Raw genomic sequence first — 20,023 nt, forward strand, 5'->3', positions numbered from 1 at the left:
TGGGTTTCCTTTGTGTTGCGTTTGTGGTATTTAGGAGTGTGGAGTCCATGGTGGGGACTAGGGTTCCAGGTGGCCCACAGCCACCAGAGCAGCCTGTGGTGAGGGCTGCTGCCCATCCCTGGGAGATGGAGACACGTGCTGGTCTCACACTTGGCCTACCAGGGACTGCATGTTTTCTGGCTTCTGGCCATTGGCCAGCAGAGCCCGGCCTCCTTCTTGTGATTGGCCGAGCCAGAGGCGGGGTTCTGCCCCCTCCCCAGGCCTGCTGGGCCAGAGAACTGGGCTAACTGCTGTTGACCGTTGCTCAGGGAAGGTGGCTGGTAGCTGACTGACCCACCCCACTGGTGGTGCTGTCCCCAAACAAAGCCTTTGCTTATCTGCGTTTCCCTCCTGTGATTGGCTTCTTTGGTGACTGGGGTCAGGCAGGCCCTGCGCAGCCCTCCATTCCCCCTTGTTTGTGCTGGTCTCTCTCCATGCACAGTCAGAACTGAGACCTGCCCCTGCCCACTCCACCCTCCCACCCACAGCTTTTACTGGTGGGCAAAATAATCCCAGAACTTTAGAGCTTGTCCAATTTAACCCAAGGCCCAGAGGGAGGAGACTGCCCAGAGTCACCCAGGCAGCAAGGCCCTTCTCTGAGCCTCAGTTTCCCTCTCTGTAAGATCCAGGGTTTGGGTTAAATGAGGAGCCCATGAAGTGCCGGAGCCCAGCCCCCCTCCTCTCCTAATGCTTGAAGGTCTGCAAAGCGGCTTCCCGAGATTAGTAACGCAGCCCTTATAGGCCTTGGGTCCCCCCCAGATCCAGCACTCACAGCCTTCACTGCTCCCCACCTCCCTCCAAGGTGTGAGTGGGGACAGGCAGGCCTGAGAAAGGGGGCCCTTCAGGGTGGCTCTCTCACCTCCTGAGCTGAGATTGGCTTTAGGAGCAAAGTCAGAGCTGGAAGGACCTTGAGCCCATCTTACATATGGAGAAAGTAAGGTTCAGAAGGTGACCCCATCATCTCAGTGAGAATCCCCCCAAAGCGAGGGGACTCAGAGCCGGTGCTTCAGTTACCCACAGGATGGGCAGGGCCAGGGAGGGGCAGCGGGCACTGATGGGGGGCCGGGGAGGGGCAGCGGGCACTGATGGGGGGCTGGAGAGGGGCAGCAGGCGATGATGAGGGGCTGGGGAGGAGCAGCCTCCCGGCCTCCAAGGACTCCTGGTGGGCTGGTGGTGTGAGAGGGGGAAGGGAGGGAGTGTCCTCCCTGGCTCCCCAAGCCTCCTGTCACTTATCAGAGCTCCCATCCGTCTCTGCTTCCCCCAACCCCCAGACCTCTCAGACTTCACAGAACACATCCCCTCAATTAAAGGATTTGTTCTGTAAACCTTGGACTTGGTCAGATGCTACACCCAAGGCCCCAGGAGGCTGCAGGTTCCCCACCCTGTGACATGGACATTCTCTTTCTGCGTGGCTGTCTGTGTAATAAATCCCGAGGGGCTGGGACACAAGGCCATAGAGAGGGGGCATCAGGTAGAAGGTGCTGCTTGAGGGTGTCTGTGCAGTGCAGGTGAGGAGGCATTCCAGGCCTAGGGATGCCTGTCCCTGTGCCAAAGGCCTGGAGGCTGAAAATAGAGTCTCTCATGGGAAAAACAGCCACAGACCCATTTGGCTGAATGTAGAGGGTGAGGAGAACAGTGATGAGGCAGGAAAGTGAGGGTGGAGCCATGTGGTGAAGGGCTGACTTGTCCTGGGGGTAATAGGGAGCCAAAGCAATTCACTGAATAGGGGAGGGAGATCTGCATTGAGAAGGATCCCCAGGGTGCTCGGTGAAGGGTAAATTGGAGCAAGGAGAGACCAAAGTCCGGGCAGGAGTCAGGGGGCCCTCCAGAGAGGGGAGGGGAGGCAGGAAGGATGGTGGGGCAAGCCTGCACAATTGATGGAGCATGTAACGTAAGCTTCAGAGGCAGGGGATGGCTGCCACCCAGAAGACCCAGGTTCAATCCTGCCCCTAACACATACCTGCTGTGTGACTCTGGGTCAGGCAGTGAACCTCTCCATGCTAGGGGCAGCTCTGGGAGGTTACAGCATTGGGAAAGGGAGTTCCTCCCCCTGCGAGTGAAGTCCTAGTCCTGCCCCTTTCGATAGAGACCCTTCTTGGCCAATCAGTGACCATTTATTAAGCACCATTCTGCAGAGGGAGGTCCCTTGATCCTCCCATAACTGAGAGAGCACTGGTCAAGGTGTCGTCTTACCTTGGTCCCCAGGAGGAAACTGAGGCGGCACAGCTGGCACACATGGGGTCTGCTACTTCCTGACTCCCTGACCCCACCTGGGGCCTAAGGGATTAGCCTGTGGAGAATTGGATTACGGCCATAGTCTGGGCTGTGTGTCTGTCCAGAGTGCCGGGGTGCTCCCCTTCCACCCTGGGCCACAGCCTATCGATGCAGGGGGCCTAAGTCTTGGGGGACAGCAAAGCCAGGGCCTCCCAGCTGAAGCACCAGCCTTTGAGGGAGTAATTAGCAATTCATTCCACAAGCATCCTTTAAACACAGAGTGGAGACCCCTCAGTTCTTGCAGCTTTCATTTCCAATTACGCCCCCCCACCTCAGCCGTGTCCAGAAACAGACCCCCCCAACCCTGAGCCCTACAGGTCTGCCACCTCCGCCAAGGAGGGGCCTGCACATGCTCTCATCCCACCTTCAGGGGCCAAACTGGCTGAAGGGCATCCCTTGAGCTCCTACTGTGTCCATGCCTCTCCAAGTACTGTTCACTCACACACACATGCACACTCACACTCACTCTCCTATACACTCACATGCCCACACACGCACATGCACACACACTCACACATGCACATACACTCACACACACTCCCTCCCTCTCCAAGAAGGCCCCACTCTGTGGAGCCCTACACACTCCTGGGAAAAGGGAGGGGACATCTGCACTGTCGCAGTCCCTGGGGGTGCCGGATTTTGTCCCTTCGTGGGGGAGGGAGGTGTGGCCCAGAGCCTCCCTCTGGAGGGGGCTGCCACGGAGATAAAGGCCGCCAGGCAGCAGAGGGGCAGGTGGGACTGTAGGAGCAGCCAGAGGACATTCCTGTCCAAAGGCCTGGCCTCCTGGAGGTCTGGGCACCTGTGTGGGCTTTGCACATAGCCCAGAATAGATGGGCCACCCTGGCCAGCTCCAGTCCCGCTTGTGTCCCTGGCTTCAGGAAGACGGCAGAAGGTGTGGGCAGGATGTGTCCTATGGAGAGCCGTGCAGATGAAAGGGGCTTCCTGGGCTGCGGCCCTTCCTGGCTCCATTCTTAACTCAGGCCCTCCTGCAGCTTTGGGGGGAAGGACAGGGCTTCAGGGCACTTGCAGGGGAGCACTGTGGGGAATGTTGGCTGGGAAAAGACAGGTTCTAAAGGATGTGAGTCTGGCAGGAGTGAGAGAAAATCCGTGGGCCGCATGGGCCCTCAGCATGGGGCAGAAAGACATGGAGGAGAGAGGGCTGTGATCTGCTCTGGGGGAGGGGACACCCCCAGGAGGAAGAGCCCATCCAGTGACGGGCCAGGCCTGGCTGCTCTGACCCTTTTTGCCCTGAGCCAGGAGGGCTGTACCAAGGTTCACCTGCATTGCTAAGCATTGAGTTTGTTGGCTTTGCCCATAGCAAAGCATTGTCTTTCTGGGGTGAATGGTATTTGGAGATTGAGACAAAGATCATTCTACCTTGTTATTCATTTTATCTAGATTTTTCTGTTTGATGGTCTGTCTTAGCAGGCAGTGTCAGCCCTCATATTGCCATCAGATTAGTCTGTTAGAAAAGCCTGTAGTTCCAGGGAAGTAGAGACAGAGGGGGGAGCAGTTTGGGGGCCAGAGAAGAGCGGCTCCCACAATCACAGGCAAGCTACCCTCCTGGGCTCATTTCCTCATCTGTAAAACTAAAGATCTCTAAGGATCCCCTCCAGCTCCAAATCTTGTCCATAAACAAGCATTTGGTAATTGCCTATGTGCCGGGCTCTGTGCTAGCTTTCAGTCCCACAAACAGCTGGGAAGCACCTACTATGTGCGGATCTCTGCTAGCTTTCAGTTCCATAAATAGCTGGGAAGCACCTGCTATGTACGGAGCTCTGTGCTAGCTTTCAGTCCCATGGACAGTTGGCAAGCACCTACTATGTGCAAAGGGTACAGAGACCAAAGTGAAGCAGGTGGGCCCTAGGGAGCCTGTCCTTTGGAGGGGCAGACAGCAGCCAGGGGATGGGGGAAGCCTTCAGTAGGAGAGGTGATCTCTCCCTTGCCTCTGAAGAAACCAGCTGATAATTCAGTCTGACTGAGCCTGAGGCAGGGATCCCCTCCACAGTTCCTGAGCTGTGCCCATCCCACCTTTGAATACCTCCAGTGACACTGAGCTCATTCCCTGCTGCTGGAGGGAGCCTCCGCCTCCTGAGTGGCACCTGGTGAGTGGGAGGGCTGGGACCCAGGTGCCCACCTCTCAGCCCAGACGGTGCCCAGTACTGCCTGCTTATTCCTGCATTAGACTGGGAGGTATCCCAACTTCCTCTCCGTGGCCCTGCCAGGGCCTCCAGCTAGAGGTCCCCCACGCTGCAGAGGGCCACGCTGGCTCTCACACGGAAGGCCTTTCCTTGAAGTTCGGAGATCCTGTGATTTGCTCTGCATCAGGCTCAGCTTGCCCAGGATTAACCCTCAGGAGGGCCAAGGGTCCTGACTCAGAGCCCAGCATTCTTTTTTTTTTTTTTAAGCAATCGGGGTTAAGTAACTTGCAAACACGGCCAGGTGTTTCTGGGTGGGAGCCCGGAATTCGATCCCCAGGTCATCTTGACGTTGGAGCCGGTACTCTTACTCGCTGTGCTACCTGGCCGCCCCAGAGCCCAGCATTCTTGCTGAAGCCCTGGCTGATCCAGCCAGATGGGTTTTGGGGCCCAGGAATGCTTTGCTGGCAGCAGCTGCCGTTCCTTGGGGCCCCTCGGCCGCCCATTTGGAGCTGGCTCCAGGGCCCTCAGCAGGGAATCTGGCCAAGCCTGTGAGCCCAGAGGATGGAATGCTGAGGCCAGGAAGGGGCCTCCTGGAGGCCTGCTGGGCAGTTTCGGGGGAGGGGAGGACAGGATGTTTCTTTGCCCTGGAAGGATGAGGCAGCACTTCTCACTGTATTGGGTACAGAATGGTCTCTGCTGCTGCTGCTGATAACAGGGATTCCAAGAAGAGGAGGAAGGAGGGGATTCCAGGCATGGGGGGCCCACACCGAGGTTACCCATTTCCCTGGACTCTGTGGTGCCTGGAGGAGAGGAAAGGGATCAGGAGGCTGGAAAGGTCTGGGGTAGGTGCAGGTCAGGAAGGCCCTTTCAGTGACAAATGGAAGTGAGTTTATAGTGGATCCTGAGGTTAATAGTGAGCCATGGGTCTGACTGAGCAAGGGAATGACTTCCCTTAGCAGCTGGCTCTCTGGGCTCTGGAGGCTCCCCCCACTAGGGCTCAGAGCTGGCGAGCCCCCCAGGCGCACCGGCCCCAGCTCAGTGGATGCTCTCCACCTTCCCCCACATCTGAGACCCAGTTAAATAGCCTGGGAAGGCATACTCTCAACCACCAAACAAATCAGCAGAGATTTGATTTCTGAAGGGCCAGCTTGGCTGTAGGCTCTGTGCCAAGCACCGGGGACAAAAGATGGAAAATGAGCCAGTCCCTGCTCCCCAAGGAGCTTATGCTCGAGGGGCCAGGGGAGACATAGACCAGGTCTCATCCTGGGGGTCTAAGTCCTTCCCAGTCGCCCAGCAAGTTGGCAGTGGGCATGGGCTGGGCAGAGGCATTGGGAGTCCTCCAGATGAAGGTTTGTGGCCCGTGATCTCATCGGTGATTGTTAAGGGAGAGGTGTCCTGGCAGCTGGGCTGCACACAGCACTGGGCTTGGTGCTGGTTCTGATCCTGCCCCCTACATACATTAGTGAGTCACAAGCTCCAGAAACCTTGGTTTGATGCTCTGGATAAAAGAGGGCCTGACATCCACTATGCCCGTCATCCCCCCAGAGCATTGTGAGGCCCCAGTGAGATAAGGGTGGGCCTGGGGACCCTGGCCACCCCCGGAGCTGGGGGCTGGACTCGGGCTTTATCAGGATTCCTGCTCAGCCCTGATAAAAGGCTGGGAGATGGCCAGAGGCTCTGGAAAACGGGGAAGGGGAGCTGCTTGGGCTGGGCCGGGCCTGCCTCCCATGCTCCCCACCTCCGGCTCCTGCCTGAAGGGCAGCCTCCCCACCTTGGTCAGCAGAGCCTGTGTGTGCACTCTATTCATATCTTCCTCATCACCCTGTGAGCCGCTTAGCACACTCTAGGTAATTAAGGAGGAGTGCTTTTTGATTTGGTTAAAGCCCCAGGTGAATGTTGGGCAGATAAATGGTGGCCCCTGTTCCTCCCACAGCAGCCTGATCAAGTGGGAAAAGACAGGTAGTGAGGTTCCTGTGGGCCTGTGGGCCATGAAAAGAGCTGAGATTGTAAGGTTTGCAGAAACAGCCCTAGGCGGCCAGGACTGTGGGCACCATCACCCCCAGGTTCCGTGGCCCAGCACCCCATGATGGGAAGGGAATCTGACCACTAGCTGGCCAGTGATAGCCTCCCCACAGCCAGACGGCCGATGGCTGCCCTGCCTAGACACAGAGCCCAGAATGAGGCTTGTTTCTGCTCACCTGTAATTCTCTTTCTGTAGCTTTGAGCCCCCAGCCTGAAAACTGCTCTGACAAAAATAGACCAGCTGCAAAGTGTCCTGTCCCTTCCCACTCTTGCCTCTTTCTCGGCTGCATTTGGGCCATGATGCTCCTAGCATATGGTGCCATTATCATCACATGGGCTTGGCAGGCAAGTGGCCCAATGGAAACGACTCCTGGGCCTGCTGCCGGAGGGCCACCGTGTGACCTTGGCCAAGTCACAACCTCCCCAGCCGAGCCTCGGCATCCTCATCTGGAAAATGGGGCCATTGGGTGAACCCCAGTAGAAGGCAACACACTTGCTTTAGTGTATTGGGAAAGTGAGGCCCAGACTAGAAGGGGCCCTGTCTGTCCCCTGTGTAGGGGCTCCCTCTCAGCAGAGCTCTCTCTCCGCACCCTTCCTCGGATCGAGCCACTAGCCTTCACCCTTCTCTGTGTCTTACAGATCCTGTACGGCAGCCGCAGAGAAAGATGGCAGTGGTGAGTAGGAAGCTGGCCGGGGTCCCCAGACCCAGACAGAGGTGGACCCAGCCCCTGCCGGCAATGGGTCGAGAACCCCTAAATAGAGAGACACTGGGTCTGACCCAGGATCAGATCAGATCCCAGGTTAGAAGAGATAAGTCCCAGCACGCCCAGGACAGGGCCTGGCCAGAGGGGAACTGGGGGGCACTGGGGAGCTCACCAGACAGGAGCTGGGAGGTACTGGGGGGACTTGCCAAAGGGGAGCTTAAGGGTACTGGATGGGCTCAGGGAGCTGGGGGCACTCTCTGGAGACCTTTCTGGTTTTTAAGCCAGTGCTCCTGGCTAGCGTGGGGCCAAGCTCTGTGGTTTCTCTGCAGCCAAGGTAGGGGTGGGAGCCCTTCCCCAGAGCTCTCCTCTCCTGCCCTCTGGAGAGGGTACATTGGGGTGGGGCTGGGAGCCTGCCTGGGCTCAGCCCTGGCTGCTTTATGGGGCCCCCCCCAGAGTATGACTCAGCCCCTGTGCCTCACCTTCCCTCTAAGCTCCAAGGCTAGGCCAAAGGTTGCTTTCCAAGGCCGAGAGGACTGGCTGAGGCTAACCTTGCCCTGGCTCAGATGTGTAGGCCCCTCCCTGCCACCTGGGTGCCAGGAAAGGGAGAGGCAGAGGAGGAAGGAGCTGGAACAATGGGCCCTCCCCTCCTCTGCCCTTCCCAGGCTTTTACCAAATCTGTGGCTTGTCTGAGAGCTGGGAAGGGAAGCCACAGAGACAGCCACTAGGAGAGACCCAGACAGATGGCCTCCGAGGCCCAGAGAGCTCCACTGGGGGAGGGGCGGCAGAGGCCATTCCCCCCCTTGCCTCAGAGGCTCAGTCCTGGGGGGCCTTCAAAGGGGCTCACTACCTCCAAGCATGTCTCTTCACTTGGGTCCCTGGTGCTGGCACTTTCCTGGCCAGTGTGGAATTGGATTGGATTCAGACATCCGAAGTTATGGGGAGCCTGCAGTGAGAGGGTTAGCCCAGACGGCCCCCCCAGGCCACCCAGCTGTCAGTCTGTGACCAACCCAGTGGCCCTCTCCCCGGCTTGTGTCCACTTCTTCCCATCAGGTTCAGAAACGTTCCCTGAGTTGAAGGGATGAGTTCTCCTCGGGGCTGCATCCGAGGCCAGGGAAGGGCTGAGGGGAGGATCCAGCACTGATGGGTTCATGGATTTAGAGCCAGAAGGGACCCCTCATCTTATGGAGGAAGAAACTGAGGCCCCAAGTATGGCTCTCTAAGACCTGACTGACAAGCCCTGTCCTTGGTACAGAAGCCAGTAAGAGAGAGAAGCAGTTCCAGGTCCATCGGGCCTTTGGGGACCGGAGGGATGGTGTCATCAGTGCCCGTACCTACTTCTATGCCAACGAGGCTAAGTGTGACCATCACATGGAAACCTTTCTGCGGTGTATCGATGCTTCTGGTGAGTGGCCTTGAGCCATGGTACCTTGGACCTTGGTACCCTGGGCCATGGCTCCCTGAGCTGTGGTGCTCCATGCTGTGGCTCCTTGGGCCGTGGCACCCTGGATTGTGGTACCCCAGGCTGTGGCACCCTGGATTGTGGTATCCCAGGCTGTGGCACCCTGGATTGTGGTACCCCAGGCTGTGGGTCCCTGGGCCATGGTTGCCCTAGGCCGTGGCACCCTGGACCATGGTGCCCTAGGCTCTGGTGCCCTTGGCAGGTGCCTAGGCCTCCCCTGCCCACCAATGGCCCTATGAGATGGGTAACCCAGGAGTTACAACCTTGCCCTGTCACCTGTGAGTTTCAGTAGCAGTCCATGACTGGAATGGGGAGAAGCAGGGACCACAGAGATGGGTGCCGGCTCAAGCATGGACCTAGTCCATCCCATCTTACAGATGGGAAAATCAAGGCCCAGAGACACAAAAAGTGACTGCCTCACAGTCACACAGTAAGTGTCCGAGGTAGGATTGAAAGTGGTTCAAGTCAATAGATGTGGCCGATATTTATTAAGCACCTACGGTATACAGAGCTCTGTGCTGGTCTAAAAGAACAGTGGAGTTTTAAGATGCAGCCCCAACCCTCCTGGAGATGCCCACTAGTGGTGAGCTAGAGCCAGACACCCATATCATCCCACCAAGCAGGCCATGGCAAGCCGGGCACTGGCCAAAGGTCAGAGAAGGCTGCCCTGAGGAGGCAGAGGCTTGGAGGTGGGAGCTACAGCCTCGGTAACCCTGGGCACACCTCTTCCCACGGCCTGCCTCAGTTTCCACATCTGTAAATCGGGTAATCGCAGCCCCTCCTGCCCAGGAGATCATGTTTGTCCATGCCAGATCCCTGATCACAAGGACTCACAGAGAAAGAAGGCCTCTGCAGCCTCGTGGGACACACCCTGCATGAGTTTGCTTTTCAGGAATTCAGGGCAGTCCCCGAGGATGTTCAGGGTAAGAGTAGTTTGGCCGATTTCCTCAGGCCGGCCTCCCCAGGACAAGCTCAGCTCTGTGGTCAGTCACAAAACAGCCACCGCAATTGAAGCTGGGGCCAGAAGATCTCTCCTCTGGGCTCCCCAGACCCATCAGATTCACAAGAAGATCAGAGCCAAGCCCTGGAGATTCAGACTAGAAAGAAGCTGCCAATAGACAGACTGTCTCCAGACAATGTCAGAGAAGCCTGACCTGCCCCCAAAGCCCCCATTCAATAAATGCATTCCAGGCCCTTTGGGAGGGAGGGCCCTAGCAGTCGAGGGGCCCAGGACAGACTTCCTGCAGGAGCTTTCCCTGCATCATGAAGGAAATGAGAGTCTGAGAGGCAGAGGTGAGGAGGGAGTGCATTCCAGGCATGGCACACAGCTTGTGCAAAGGCATGGAGGTGGAAGATGAGAACACAGAAAAAAGCCAGTGTAGCCGGAGTTCAGAAGGTGTAGATAATGAGCCTGGAAACAAGAAGCTGGAGCCAGGTGGTGAGGGGCTTTGAAAGTTTAACAGGGGAGTTGATGCTGGCACCACAGAGCCACCAGAGAGTATTGAGGAAGGGAAGGATGTGGTCAGACCTGGGCTTTAGGAAGATTCTTTGGGCACAGTGCAGCATTCATCTAGGTGACCCCAGGAGAGACCTTGGCCCCTTGGCCCTGCCAGGCTGCATCAGGAATGGAGGCAGAGGGGGCTGGAGCTGGCCGGAAGGAAACGGGCCAGGCCGATGCCCCAGGGGGTCAGTGTCAGATCCGTAGACAAGGAAGACTGTAAAAGCTGGTGGTCGGTCACAGGGCGCGTGCTCCTGAGGAGGACAGACAGCATTTCTGCGATGCCTACTGTGTGCCAGGCTCGCCACATGCCTCCCAGTGGGCTCTCACTGGATCCTCAGCGTGAAGAGGGCAGAGCTGCTGTTTGTCCGTTTTCTAAGGCAGCCTGACTTTCAGCTCAGTGACTCAGGAATGGTCTGAAGCCTAATTGGAATTGAAGCTTCCTGACTCCCATGATGGTGGTGGGAGCCCAGCACCCCCAGAGGTGCCTAATCAGGGCTGACTGCGTGGTGATCATGCTGGTGATGGATGCACGGGCCTCTATCCCAATGAGGATGGGACTGGTGAAGACCCGGGATTCCAGCCCAGGGAGGGCAGGACCCCGGACTTGTGCAGCAGCACCACTGAGGCCCTGGGAGGCAGTCCTCTGGGAAGAGGCCGGCTTCTCCAGGCAGCCGCAGGGGGGCCGCCCGGGCAGACAAGGGCAGCACCTTGGCCGAGGCAGGGTCCCAGCCCCATCGGTCCTTCTGGGAAAGGACCCTGATGGCAGCTCCTGTTGGCTTCTTGGCAGGCAGTGCCACTGAGGAAGGCTTCTGTGCCATCAAGCTCACTGCTCTGGGTCGGCCCCAGTTCTTGGTAGGTGACCCGGCCCCTTGGCACCCCCCACCTGGGCCTCCACTTTATAATGGGGGGGGATTCATCCATCCGTGCTGGGCCCTGGGGCCATCCCTGCCCTCGCCCCGAGGCCAGATGGGAAAGAGGCTGGGAGGGGGGACGGAGAGGGGAGGGAGCCAGGGGGCAGTGGCCCCTTTGTTCACTCCCCAGCCCCTCCCCAGCTGCAGTTCTCCGAAGTGCTGACCAAGTGGAGGCGGTTCTTCCACCAGATCGCAGCAGAGCAGGGCCAAGCAGGGCTTCCCGCCATGGAGACCAAGCTGGAGGTGGTGAAACTGCAGGTGGGGGGCCGAGCTCCCTGGGGCCCCTGGGAGGCAGCCAGTACCCTGCACCAGGAGGCCTGGCTTCGAATCCTGCCTGGGCTGGGTAGACTTGGGCAGACCCCTCCATTTCCTCATCTGAGAAAGGAAGGGCTGGCCTCTGTGACACCTTGAGGCCCTTCCATCTCTAAAACGTCCCATGACTTGGGTGGCTGGGTGCTGGCATGGGCAGCCTTTTGGGTGCGGTGGGTGGTCTGGATGCTGGCTTGGGAAGCTGGGTGCTGGCATGGGCAGCCTTTTGGGTGGCCTGGATGGCCCGAGTACTGGCGTGGGCAGCCTGGGCCTTATGTGGACACCACTCCCATTTCCCTTGTGCTTGAAGCTCCTGCCCCCCTAGCCCCACCCTGTGGGCAGCAGGATTGCTGGTATCACCTAGGAAGAAAGTAGGGCTCAGGCCAAGGCCGCTGGTCCCGGGGCCCCCAGCCCACGAGCTCTGTCGGGTGGGGCCCGAGGGTCAGGGCTCCAGTGACCAGAGAAGCCTGGCTCTCCTCCCCCAAGCCACCCAAAGGGCCGGCAAAGGCCGGCTCGTCCGACTTTGGCTGGCCAGCTGAGGAGTCCAAGGGACACGTCCACCAGGGCTCTGCGGCCAACCCAGCCAGCTGTGGTGGTCATGCCCAGGGTCACATGAGAGGCAGTGTGGCACGAGGAAAGGGTCCTCCTGTGTTGACTAGCAGGGTGATCCTAGCCCTCTGAGCCTCAGTTTCCTCCTCTGTAAAAGGCAGCTGATCCTCCCTGCCAAGGCTTGGCCTCCTCAGGTGTGTGAGGGGCAGGAGAGGAAGTGAAGGGATTTCGTGGAGTCCCAGGCTGAGGGCCAGGGCCGGGGGGGCCGGAGTCCCGGGTCAGGCCACACCCCTGCTGTTACTTTGCCCGTCTGTTCTTTATTTCTATGATGACAGTGATGTGCCATCTTCTCAGAGGCAGCAGTTAGAGAGGGCCATGCCCTGCCCCCCCACCCCTCCCTAGCAGCAGGTTCCTGTGTGCACCCTTAGGATGTGGGGTCACCTGCCCACGATCCCCCTGTGCTCCTGTTGTAGGAGAGCCTGGAGAACATGGGCATCTCCACGAAGTCAGACATCCAGGGCTGGTTCACCGGGGAGATGCTGGGGATGTCAGGGTGAGTGGGCAGAGGGGCTACCCCATCCAGGCACCCTGGGGCGGTGCCCACAGGGAAGATGCACCTGCTTCCTGCCCCTCAGAGGCCCCTACATGGCCCTGCAAGCAGAGGCTAGGAGGGTCTGCAGTCTCCCCCAGTGGTGTCCACACCGGGTACAGACAGATGCAGCCCCTGGGGGCAGGCCGAGTCTAGCAAGGGGGCCCAGGCGGGCAGGAGAGGGGCCGAGGGCCACCACACTCTGGCCCAATGGCCACCTCTCTGCTCAGCACCGTGGACCTGCTAGACTGGAACAGCCTCATTGACAACCGGACCAAGCTCTCCAAGCTGCTCCTCGTGCCCAACATGCAGGTATGGGGTAGGCAAGATGGGCAGCCACCTGGCTGGACCCTGCCCCTCCTCCTCCTCTCTCTTCCCCCTCCCCCTTCTCCCCTCCCCAGCTGTGTCCACCCCCCTCCTCCACAGCAGGGCCTTGTTGCTGTATTGATGAATGAGGGTCTCCATATTTGGTTGCTCCACAATGACATGCTCTCCACCCCATGCTGCCCGCCCACCCCGGGGGCTCTTCACCAGCTCCCTCCGGGGTGCTGCCCCCATAAAGCGTCCAGGCAGTGCTAACCCTCCCAGGGCTGCGGGATCCCTCCCTACTGGGCGCCTCTTAAGCCGTGTCCTGGCTTGACGGCAGCCCCTCGAGGACAGCAGCTGAGGCGCAGTGGTCCGTTGTGATGCCTCCTAGACCATGATGGGCTGGGCCAGGTGCTGCAGAGCCACGCAGGCAGCCCGGGCCCTAATAATGAGACCCAACTCCTGGAGCGGGCGCCCAGGCTGGGGGGCCTCAGTTTCCCCTTCTCTCCAGCATTTGGAGTCGGGAGGGTGCTGCTGCGTGACCTTGGGCAGGTCCTCTCTCCTCTCCCTCCCCGGCTCTGCAGGGCAGCCGTCCTCACCCCCTGCCGTTCTCCCTGCAGACTGGCCAGCTGGAGCCCCTCCTGTCTCACTTCACAGAGGAGGAGGACCTTCAGATGAAAAGGATGCTGCAGAGGATAGATGTTTTAGCCAAGGTCAGCACTGCTGACCACCCTACAGGGCAGGGCCCAAAGAACTGAATTCAAATCCTGCCTGCACACTTCCCAGACTGTGTCTGAACGGCAGTTCTCCCCACCCAAGCCTCAGTTTCCCCATCTGTCACATGAGTGCTGAACTGGATGGTCTCTGAGGGCTGTCTCACGGAGGGAGGGGGGCAAGGGGGACAGCAGCCCCGGGAGCGACTCTGAACCTGTCAGGTGTTTTGTTCTGTGGAAGCTCATTAGATGAAGCAGGTGGAGGGACGGTGTCCATGGAAACACGGTATGGACGGGAGGGCTGCTCCCAGGGGACCTAAGAGGAGGAGGAGTGGGGGGAGGGCCCTGGGGAACCAAGGCGCCAGGGACGGCGGGCAGCCCGCGGCAGCATCATGGCCAGAGCCCCCGGTGACCCTGGGCTGTGCCCTCCCTTCCCCCAGAGGGCCGTGGAGGTCAAGGTACGCCTGATGGTGGATGCGGAGCAGACGTACTTCCAGCCAGCCATCAGCCGTCTTACCCTGGAGATGCAGCGGAAATTTAACACGGAGAAGCCGCTGATCTTCGGCACATACCAGTGCTACTTGAAGGTAGGGCCACCAGGCTGGCCAGGGGAAGGCCGGCCTTGAGGGCCCTGAGGGCCCCTGGCTGGGGCCAGGGCCTGCTGGGGAGCCAGCAGCTTGGAGTCAGACCGTCCCCTCCCTGGGTCTCAGTTTCCTCACCTGTGAGATGGAGGGGTCGGGCTGGATGGCCTCTCTGTCCTGCCCAGTCCCGCTTGGCGAGCTCCAGAGGCACCTTTGGGCAAACACCCTCCGACCCCAACTCCAAAATGAGGCGCAGAGGACCCTGCCGGGGCTGGAGATGGTCTTGGTCAGGCCTCGGGCCTCGGGCCAGATAAGGGCAGGGGCCCACCCAAGCCCAAGGTCCCAGGGCTGGGAATCCGGGGGTCAGTGGAAGAGGAGGCCCAGGGGAAGTCTGCTGGCAGGTGATGGCACAGGATGGCACAGGGATGGTGCTGGCCAGGCTTTCCCTCCTTCCCCCACATAGCTGCCACTGCCCTTTCCAGCCTGCTCACTCTCTTTACACACACACACACATTCTCACACACTCATTCTCAGATATACACATCTTTACACACATTTTCACACTCATTCTCATATACACATTTACACACTTATTCTCACACTCACACATTTTACACACACACCTTTTCATATACATACACTCATTCTCTCTCTCACACACACTCCCCCTCCTGGTCAGCCTGGCCTCTGCTCAGTAACTGCCCGGCCTGGCCGCTACAGTCATCCCTTCTGTCCATCTGGCATCTCTGAGGCCCCACATCATGGGGCTTGTGCCTCCTTCACAAGCATCCCTCTTCCAGGACACCTATGACAATGTGTCACTGGACATTGAGTTGGCCCGTCGGGAAGGCTGGTGTTTTGGCGCCAAGCTGGTGAGGGGGGCCTACATGACACAGGAGCGTGAGCGCGCAGCAGCAGTGGGTTATGAGGACCCTATCAACCCAACCTACGAGGCCACCAGCATGATGTACCACAGGTAGGGGAGACCCTGGCCTGCCACCGAGGCTGGGAAGGGCAAAGCGGACCTGAGAGGTGAGGGGTGGGGGGCCAGAAGCCAGAGGATCAGGGTGCGGCTCCTCTATGCCTGTCCTCAGGGGTGGGACAGCTCCTGGGCAGGAAAAGGGGAGGTGCCGGGGGGCCTCTCAAAGACTCCCACTGAGATCTGGGAGGGCCCCCATAGGGACCTGCCCCCCATCCCATCTGAGGCCCAGGGAAGGAAGTCACAGTGGCCCAGCTGGTTCTCCTTCCCTTTCTGAGTGGCAGTGTCCACGGAGACAGCCTGTCAGGACGACAGGGGTTCAGACCCTTCCCTGGACACTCTCCCACTCAGCAGAGTGACCCTTGGCAGGTCACTTAACGCCTCTGGGCCTCATCTGTAAAATAAGGGGATTGTACCCAATGGCCCCTGAGATCTCTGTGACCTTTGATGCCCCTCCAGAAAATGGGGACCTTTGTGGGTCCTCACGGTCACTCTCCTCCCTCCAGGTGCCTCAACTACATTCTGGAGGAGATCAGGCATCACGGCCGGGCTAGCATGATGGTGGCCTCTCACAACGAGGAAACGGTCAAGTTCACCATTCAGAGGTGGGGGCCCTCCTGCAGGCAGGCCAGGCCGCTACAGAAACATCTGCCCTGTTTCCCCTTCCTCTGTCTCATGTGGGCTGGGGTCACGTGTGGTGCCCCCACTTCCTCCGCTGTGAAAAAGGGGGCACGTGCTACCGTTAAAAGACCCCAGAATTTGGAACTGAGGTGTTTCCCCCCATGCCCCAAACTGGATGTTTTGGAGATGGCACTCTGGCTTTGTGTGAAGGAGAAGGGTCCTGTCTGTCCCTGAGGCTCCACAAGGCCCTGGGTATACCTGGGCAGAAGTGTCCACCTGAGCGCCAGCGCCCTCCAGATTCAGACACCAAGGCCTTCCTCCACCAAGGTCCCGACCCTTCATTTGGCCCACAGTGATTAGGCACCTGCTGCATGTAGGGAGGCAGCTTTGATGAGCCCCTGCCCATCTTTGGGGCTTCCTTTCTGACAGGGATGAGAGCCATGGGCAGGAGGGGAAGGAGCCCTGGCTCCCCCACTTCCTAGGTCAGCACTTCTGACCAGGCCCTGACAAGGTCCACCCCTGGGCTCCCCCAGAAAATGAGGTGACCACTGCTGTCCTTCCCCACCCTCGCAGCCTGACTAGAGGAGTGGGCACCACTAAGGGTGGCACTGAGGGTCTCCTGGGCCTCTCACTGGCTCCTCTGACCTGGGGCTCCTTCCAAGGGGAGCCCCTCTGCCCCCCATCCCTGGGACTTAAGATGGGGGAAGCATCCAGGAAGAAAGCCTGGGTCCAGGAACAAGACACCTGGGAGCTGGCCAGGACACCCCCAGGGCTGCAGGGAAGGCCGCAGAGGGCGTGGTGATCTGCACTGAGAGGTGGGGCCTCACCAGGAGCTCCCTGCCTGCAGAGGCCAGGCTACAGTCCCTGCCCCTGCTGCCTCTCAGACCCTGGATTTCTGCATTCCCAGACTGGGGTGGCCGTTCTGCCTCGTGGTTTGTCGAACATTGGGCCCTCAGCCCAGCCCCCTCCCTTAGCGAGAGGCAGGATTCAAACTTGAGGCCTGCTACTTCAGTTCCACACTGGGTCCAGAAGCAGGATCATCAACAGGCCCAGGAGGCTCGGGTCACCCCCTGAATGTGCATCCCCTGGGCATGGGCCCCGGGGCTGGTGTGTAAGAGTGGGTGGGGTTCGTTCTGCTTGGCCCCCCAGGCGGTAAAGGAGACCTTACTGCTTATTAGTACTGACCCCCCCCAGTGGGGCGACTGCTCCTTGGACATGGTAGTGAGCTCTGCCCTGGAGACCCTCAGGCAGGCACTGGCTGAAGCCCCCAGGGCACTGCAGAGGGGAGTCCTGGGCAGCCAGGTTGGGTTGGGTTGGTCTGGTTCTCACCACCCCTGGCTTTTGGTTTGCAGAATGAAAGAGCTCAGCCTGCATCCTTCAGAGAAGAAGATTTCCTTTGGTCAGCTCCTAGGCATGTGTGATCAGATCAGCTTCCCCCTGGGTGAGTGGTGCACACTCCCCTCCCAGTGCCATCTGTGCAGCCGAGGCCCCCTCCTCAGAGGGGTCGGCCGGAGCAGGGTTAGGCCAGGAGGCTGGCTACCAGCATCAGGGAGGGGCCTCTTCCCTGGGGAGTGCCCCCACCTGCCCCAATCACGGCCCCAGGGCTTCCTTTGGGGGACCCTTGTCTCTCTGGGCTTCAGTGTAGGCCTGAGGGCATTGAGACCCAGCAGATGAGCCCATAGCTTATGAGGGCACTGAGGGGGCTTCAGAGGGGGAAGGAACACCCAGAGCAGACTCAGGTCCTCCCCGCAGAGCTGGGAGTCCTGGCCTGTCGGCCACCAGGTCAGCCAGGAACCAAGTGGCACAGGCAGAATTTGAACACAGACTGTCAGGCAGGACAGGGGCAGGGCCCCGTGCCAGCAAGCAGAGTTGTCCGGAGGCAGCAACATCCTGCCCCTCCAGGTGGAGGTTCAGGGACCACCTGCTGGGTACATGTGCTTCCATTTCCCTGTCTGTTAAATGGGAATGACAGTATGTCACCTCACAAGACACCCTTTATAGCCCTTAAAGTGAAATAGAGATGTAGGTCATTGCACAGGAGTGAATGTAAAGCTGGACCCCTGGGTGCCGTGTACAAGGTGGCTGGCACTTCAAGGGGCAGCCGCTCATTAAATTCAGAGGCCGGAAAGTGGGGCTGAGTCAGGCCAGAGGCGGCAGCTGAAAGAGCCGCCATGACCTCGGGCCGCCCAAGGCTCCTCTGTCCTTGGCCTGACCGGGCCACGGAGTCCTTGACAGATGCTGGGGGAGAAAAACTGAGGAAGAGGAGGCTGGGGGTGCAAGGAGGAGGGATCCAGCAGGTTCTGCTCGGCCCCCAGAGCAGAGATGGTGAAGGGGGGCTTGGAAGGAGGCCCCGTGAGGCCTGATCTAAGGAGCGGGCTGCCCATCCAGGGGCTCCAAGCCCCACTTGTTTGGGATGGGAAAGCTCAGCCTGGATGGCCTCAAAGCCCGGGTGCTTATGGGAAGTTTCCCCAGAGAGCCGGCCCTCCCTCCCCAGAGATGGTCTGGAGTGGGGAGTAATTGGCTTTTGGGGGCCTGGCAGGTCAAGCGGGCTTTCCAGTCTACAAATATGTCCCATTCGGCCCTGTGAAGGAAGTGCTGCCTTACCTGTCCCGCCGAGCCCTGGAGAACCGTGGGATGATGAAGGGGGCCCAGCGGGAGCGGGAGCTGATGAGGAAGGAACTGAAACGCAGGGTGCTCAGTGGCCAGTTCTTCTACCGCCCGGTGGCCTGCTGAGGCCCCCCTGGGCCTGGAGCTGGCACCCCACCCCTCCCCCAGGCATCAGGCAGTCAGTCGACAAGCATTGGTTAAGCTGTACTATGTGCCAAGCCTCTGGGGGTTCCCAATCTGATGGGGGAGACAACATGGAAGTGACTGGGTGTAGACAAGAGACATCCATCCAAGCATTTCCTGAGCATTAGGCTCTGAGCCCTGGGGCTCCTGCCCTCCCTGAGCCTGCACTCTAAGGGGGAGGCCTGGAAATGACTGGGTCTGTCCTGGCAGAGGAGGGCAAGCCCAGTAGGCAGGGGCCCAGCGGGGCAGGGCTGGGGCAGCCCTGGGGTCTGCACAGCTTGCTCTCGGCCTGGGTTTCCATGGGCCATCAGTGTCCCCACCCACCACGGCCCCCACACCAGCCTGAAGGCATGCATCCCACCTGAGCCAGCACCTCCCTTCCTTTTCCCTCCATCCCTTCTCTCCTTCCTCCTCTCTCTCCGTCCCTTCTCTCTCTCCTTCCTCCTCTCTCTCCTTCCCTTCTCTCTCCTTCCTCCTCTCCCTCCGTCCCTTATCTCTCCCCTTCCTCCTCTCTCTCTTTCCCTTCTCTCTCCTTCCTCCTCTCCCTCCGTCCCTTCTCTCTCTCCCTCCTCTCCCTCCCTCCCTTCTCTCTCTCCTTCCTCCTCTCCCTCCCTCCCTTCTCCCTCCTGTGGCCAAGGGTCCCTAAGAGCTGTGGAAGCTGAGTGATTTCCCCTCAAGTGGGATTCACAGAATGCTCAGCCCCCTTCCAGGACAGAGTTGGGGGGCAGGGTTGCTGTATGCTGCATTGCTCCTGTCTCTGGCTCTCCACGCTCCCACTTCCCATAAAGCATGGAGGTCAGTCCATCTCCCAAAGGCTTCCAAGCACTCCTGCATTCATGAGGAGTCTATCTCAAGAGCCCAGCTGAGCCTGGGATCGTGTCTGCGCCACTGTGTTTGGGGGTGGGGGCAGCTGCTGGGTGAGGAGACCCAGCCTTGGGGAAGTGGGCAGATGTCCTTGGAGGCAGGGCTGGTCAGACCAGAGAAACCACAGAAAGAGCATCCTGTCATCTCAGGGGAAGATTCAAGATAAAGTCCACTCTGACCCCATGCTTGCCATTGGGTGAGGGTATGGGGTGGGAGGCAGCCTGACTGTTGTGGGGCACTCACGCTTGACCTGTGACAGGCTTAGAAGCCCAGGCGTGGCCATGCCAGCTCTCCTTAGGCATGGGGGGCGGGGAATGACCAAGAGGCCATATGCATCTCCTGGCCAAGCTCCTAACTCCTGATGAACAGACTGTCCTGTCAAACCTAAGCTGAAACAGCCTCATTAAAAGTGTCGTTACCCCTTCTCCAAGGCTTCTGAGCACTCAGTAACACAGGGCTAAAGTGACAGAGCTAGGGGCCTGAGAGCAGGGCTGGGAGGGGCCCAAGAACAGAGGATGGCAGGGCTGGGAGGGAGCTTAGTATCCTGGGGCTTTAGACTCTCCCATGATGAGTTATTTTGTAAGGAAAAACTTAAGGAGGATTGCCATCCCAGAAAGGAGGGGCCTGCCTCTGTGGTCAGCTCTCTGTCATTGTATGTCTCTAAACAAAGG

The 20,023-nt window shown here is 59.3% G+C and overlaps 1 protein-coding gene across 2 annotated transcripts in view; it reads left to right on the forward strand.

Annotated features, from left to right (window-relative positions):
• PRODH (proline dehydrogenase 1) overlaps positions 1–19,777 on the forward strand; it is a 33,658-nt gene extending 13,881 nt beyond the window's left edge. For both annotated transcript variants that reach the window (XM_069100889.1, XM_069100890.1), the window contains exons 3-14: positions 7,116–7,150; positions 8,433–8,582; positions 10,928–10,992; positions 11,193–11,309; positions 12,383–12,462; positions 12,729–12,810; positions 13,425–13,517; positions 13,958–14,104; positions 14,899–15,074; positions 15,584–15,682; positions 17,051–17,139; positions 18,238–19,777. In XM_069100889.1, the coding sequence (XP_068956990.1) occupies positions 7,116–7,150; positions 8,433–8,582; positions 10,928–10,992; positions 11,193–11,309; positions 12,383–12,462; positions 12,729–12,810; positions 13,425–13,517; positions 13,958–14,104; positions 14,899–15,074; positions 15,584–15,682; positions 17,051–17,139; positions 18,238–18,431 (1,327 nt within the window). In that variant the 3' untranslated portion in view covers positions 18,432–19,777. The remainder of the gene's footprint in view (positions 1–7,115; positions 7,151–8,432; positions 8,583–10,927; positions 10,993–11,192; positions 11,310–12,382; positions 12,463–12,728; positions 12,811–13,424; positions 13,518–13,957; positions 14,105–14,898; positions 15,075–15,583; positions 15,683–17,050; positions 17,140–18,237) is intronic.
• The last annotated feature ends 246 nt before the right edge of the window (positions 19,778–20,023 follow it).

This window comes from Petaurus breviceps, unplaced genomic scaffold, assembly GCF_028583685.1.
Source record: "Petaurus breviceps papuanus isolate PSGF00001 unplaced genomic scaffold, PetGlider_PUasm1.0 428, whole genome shotgun sequence".
In the NCBI taxonomy this organism is placed as follows: domain Eukaryota; kingdom Metazoa; phylum Chordata; class Mammalia; order Diprotodontia; family Petauridae; genus Petaurus; species Petaurus breviceps.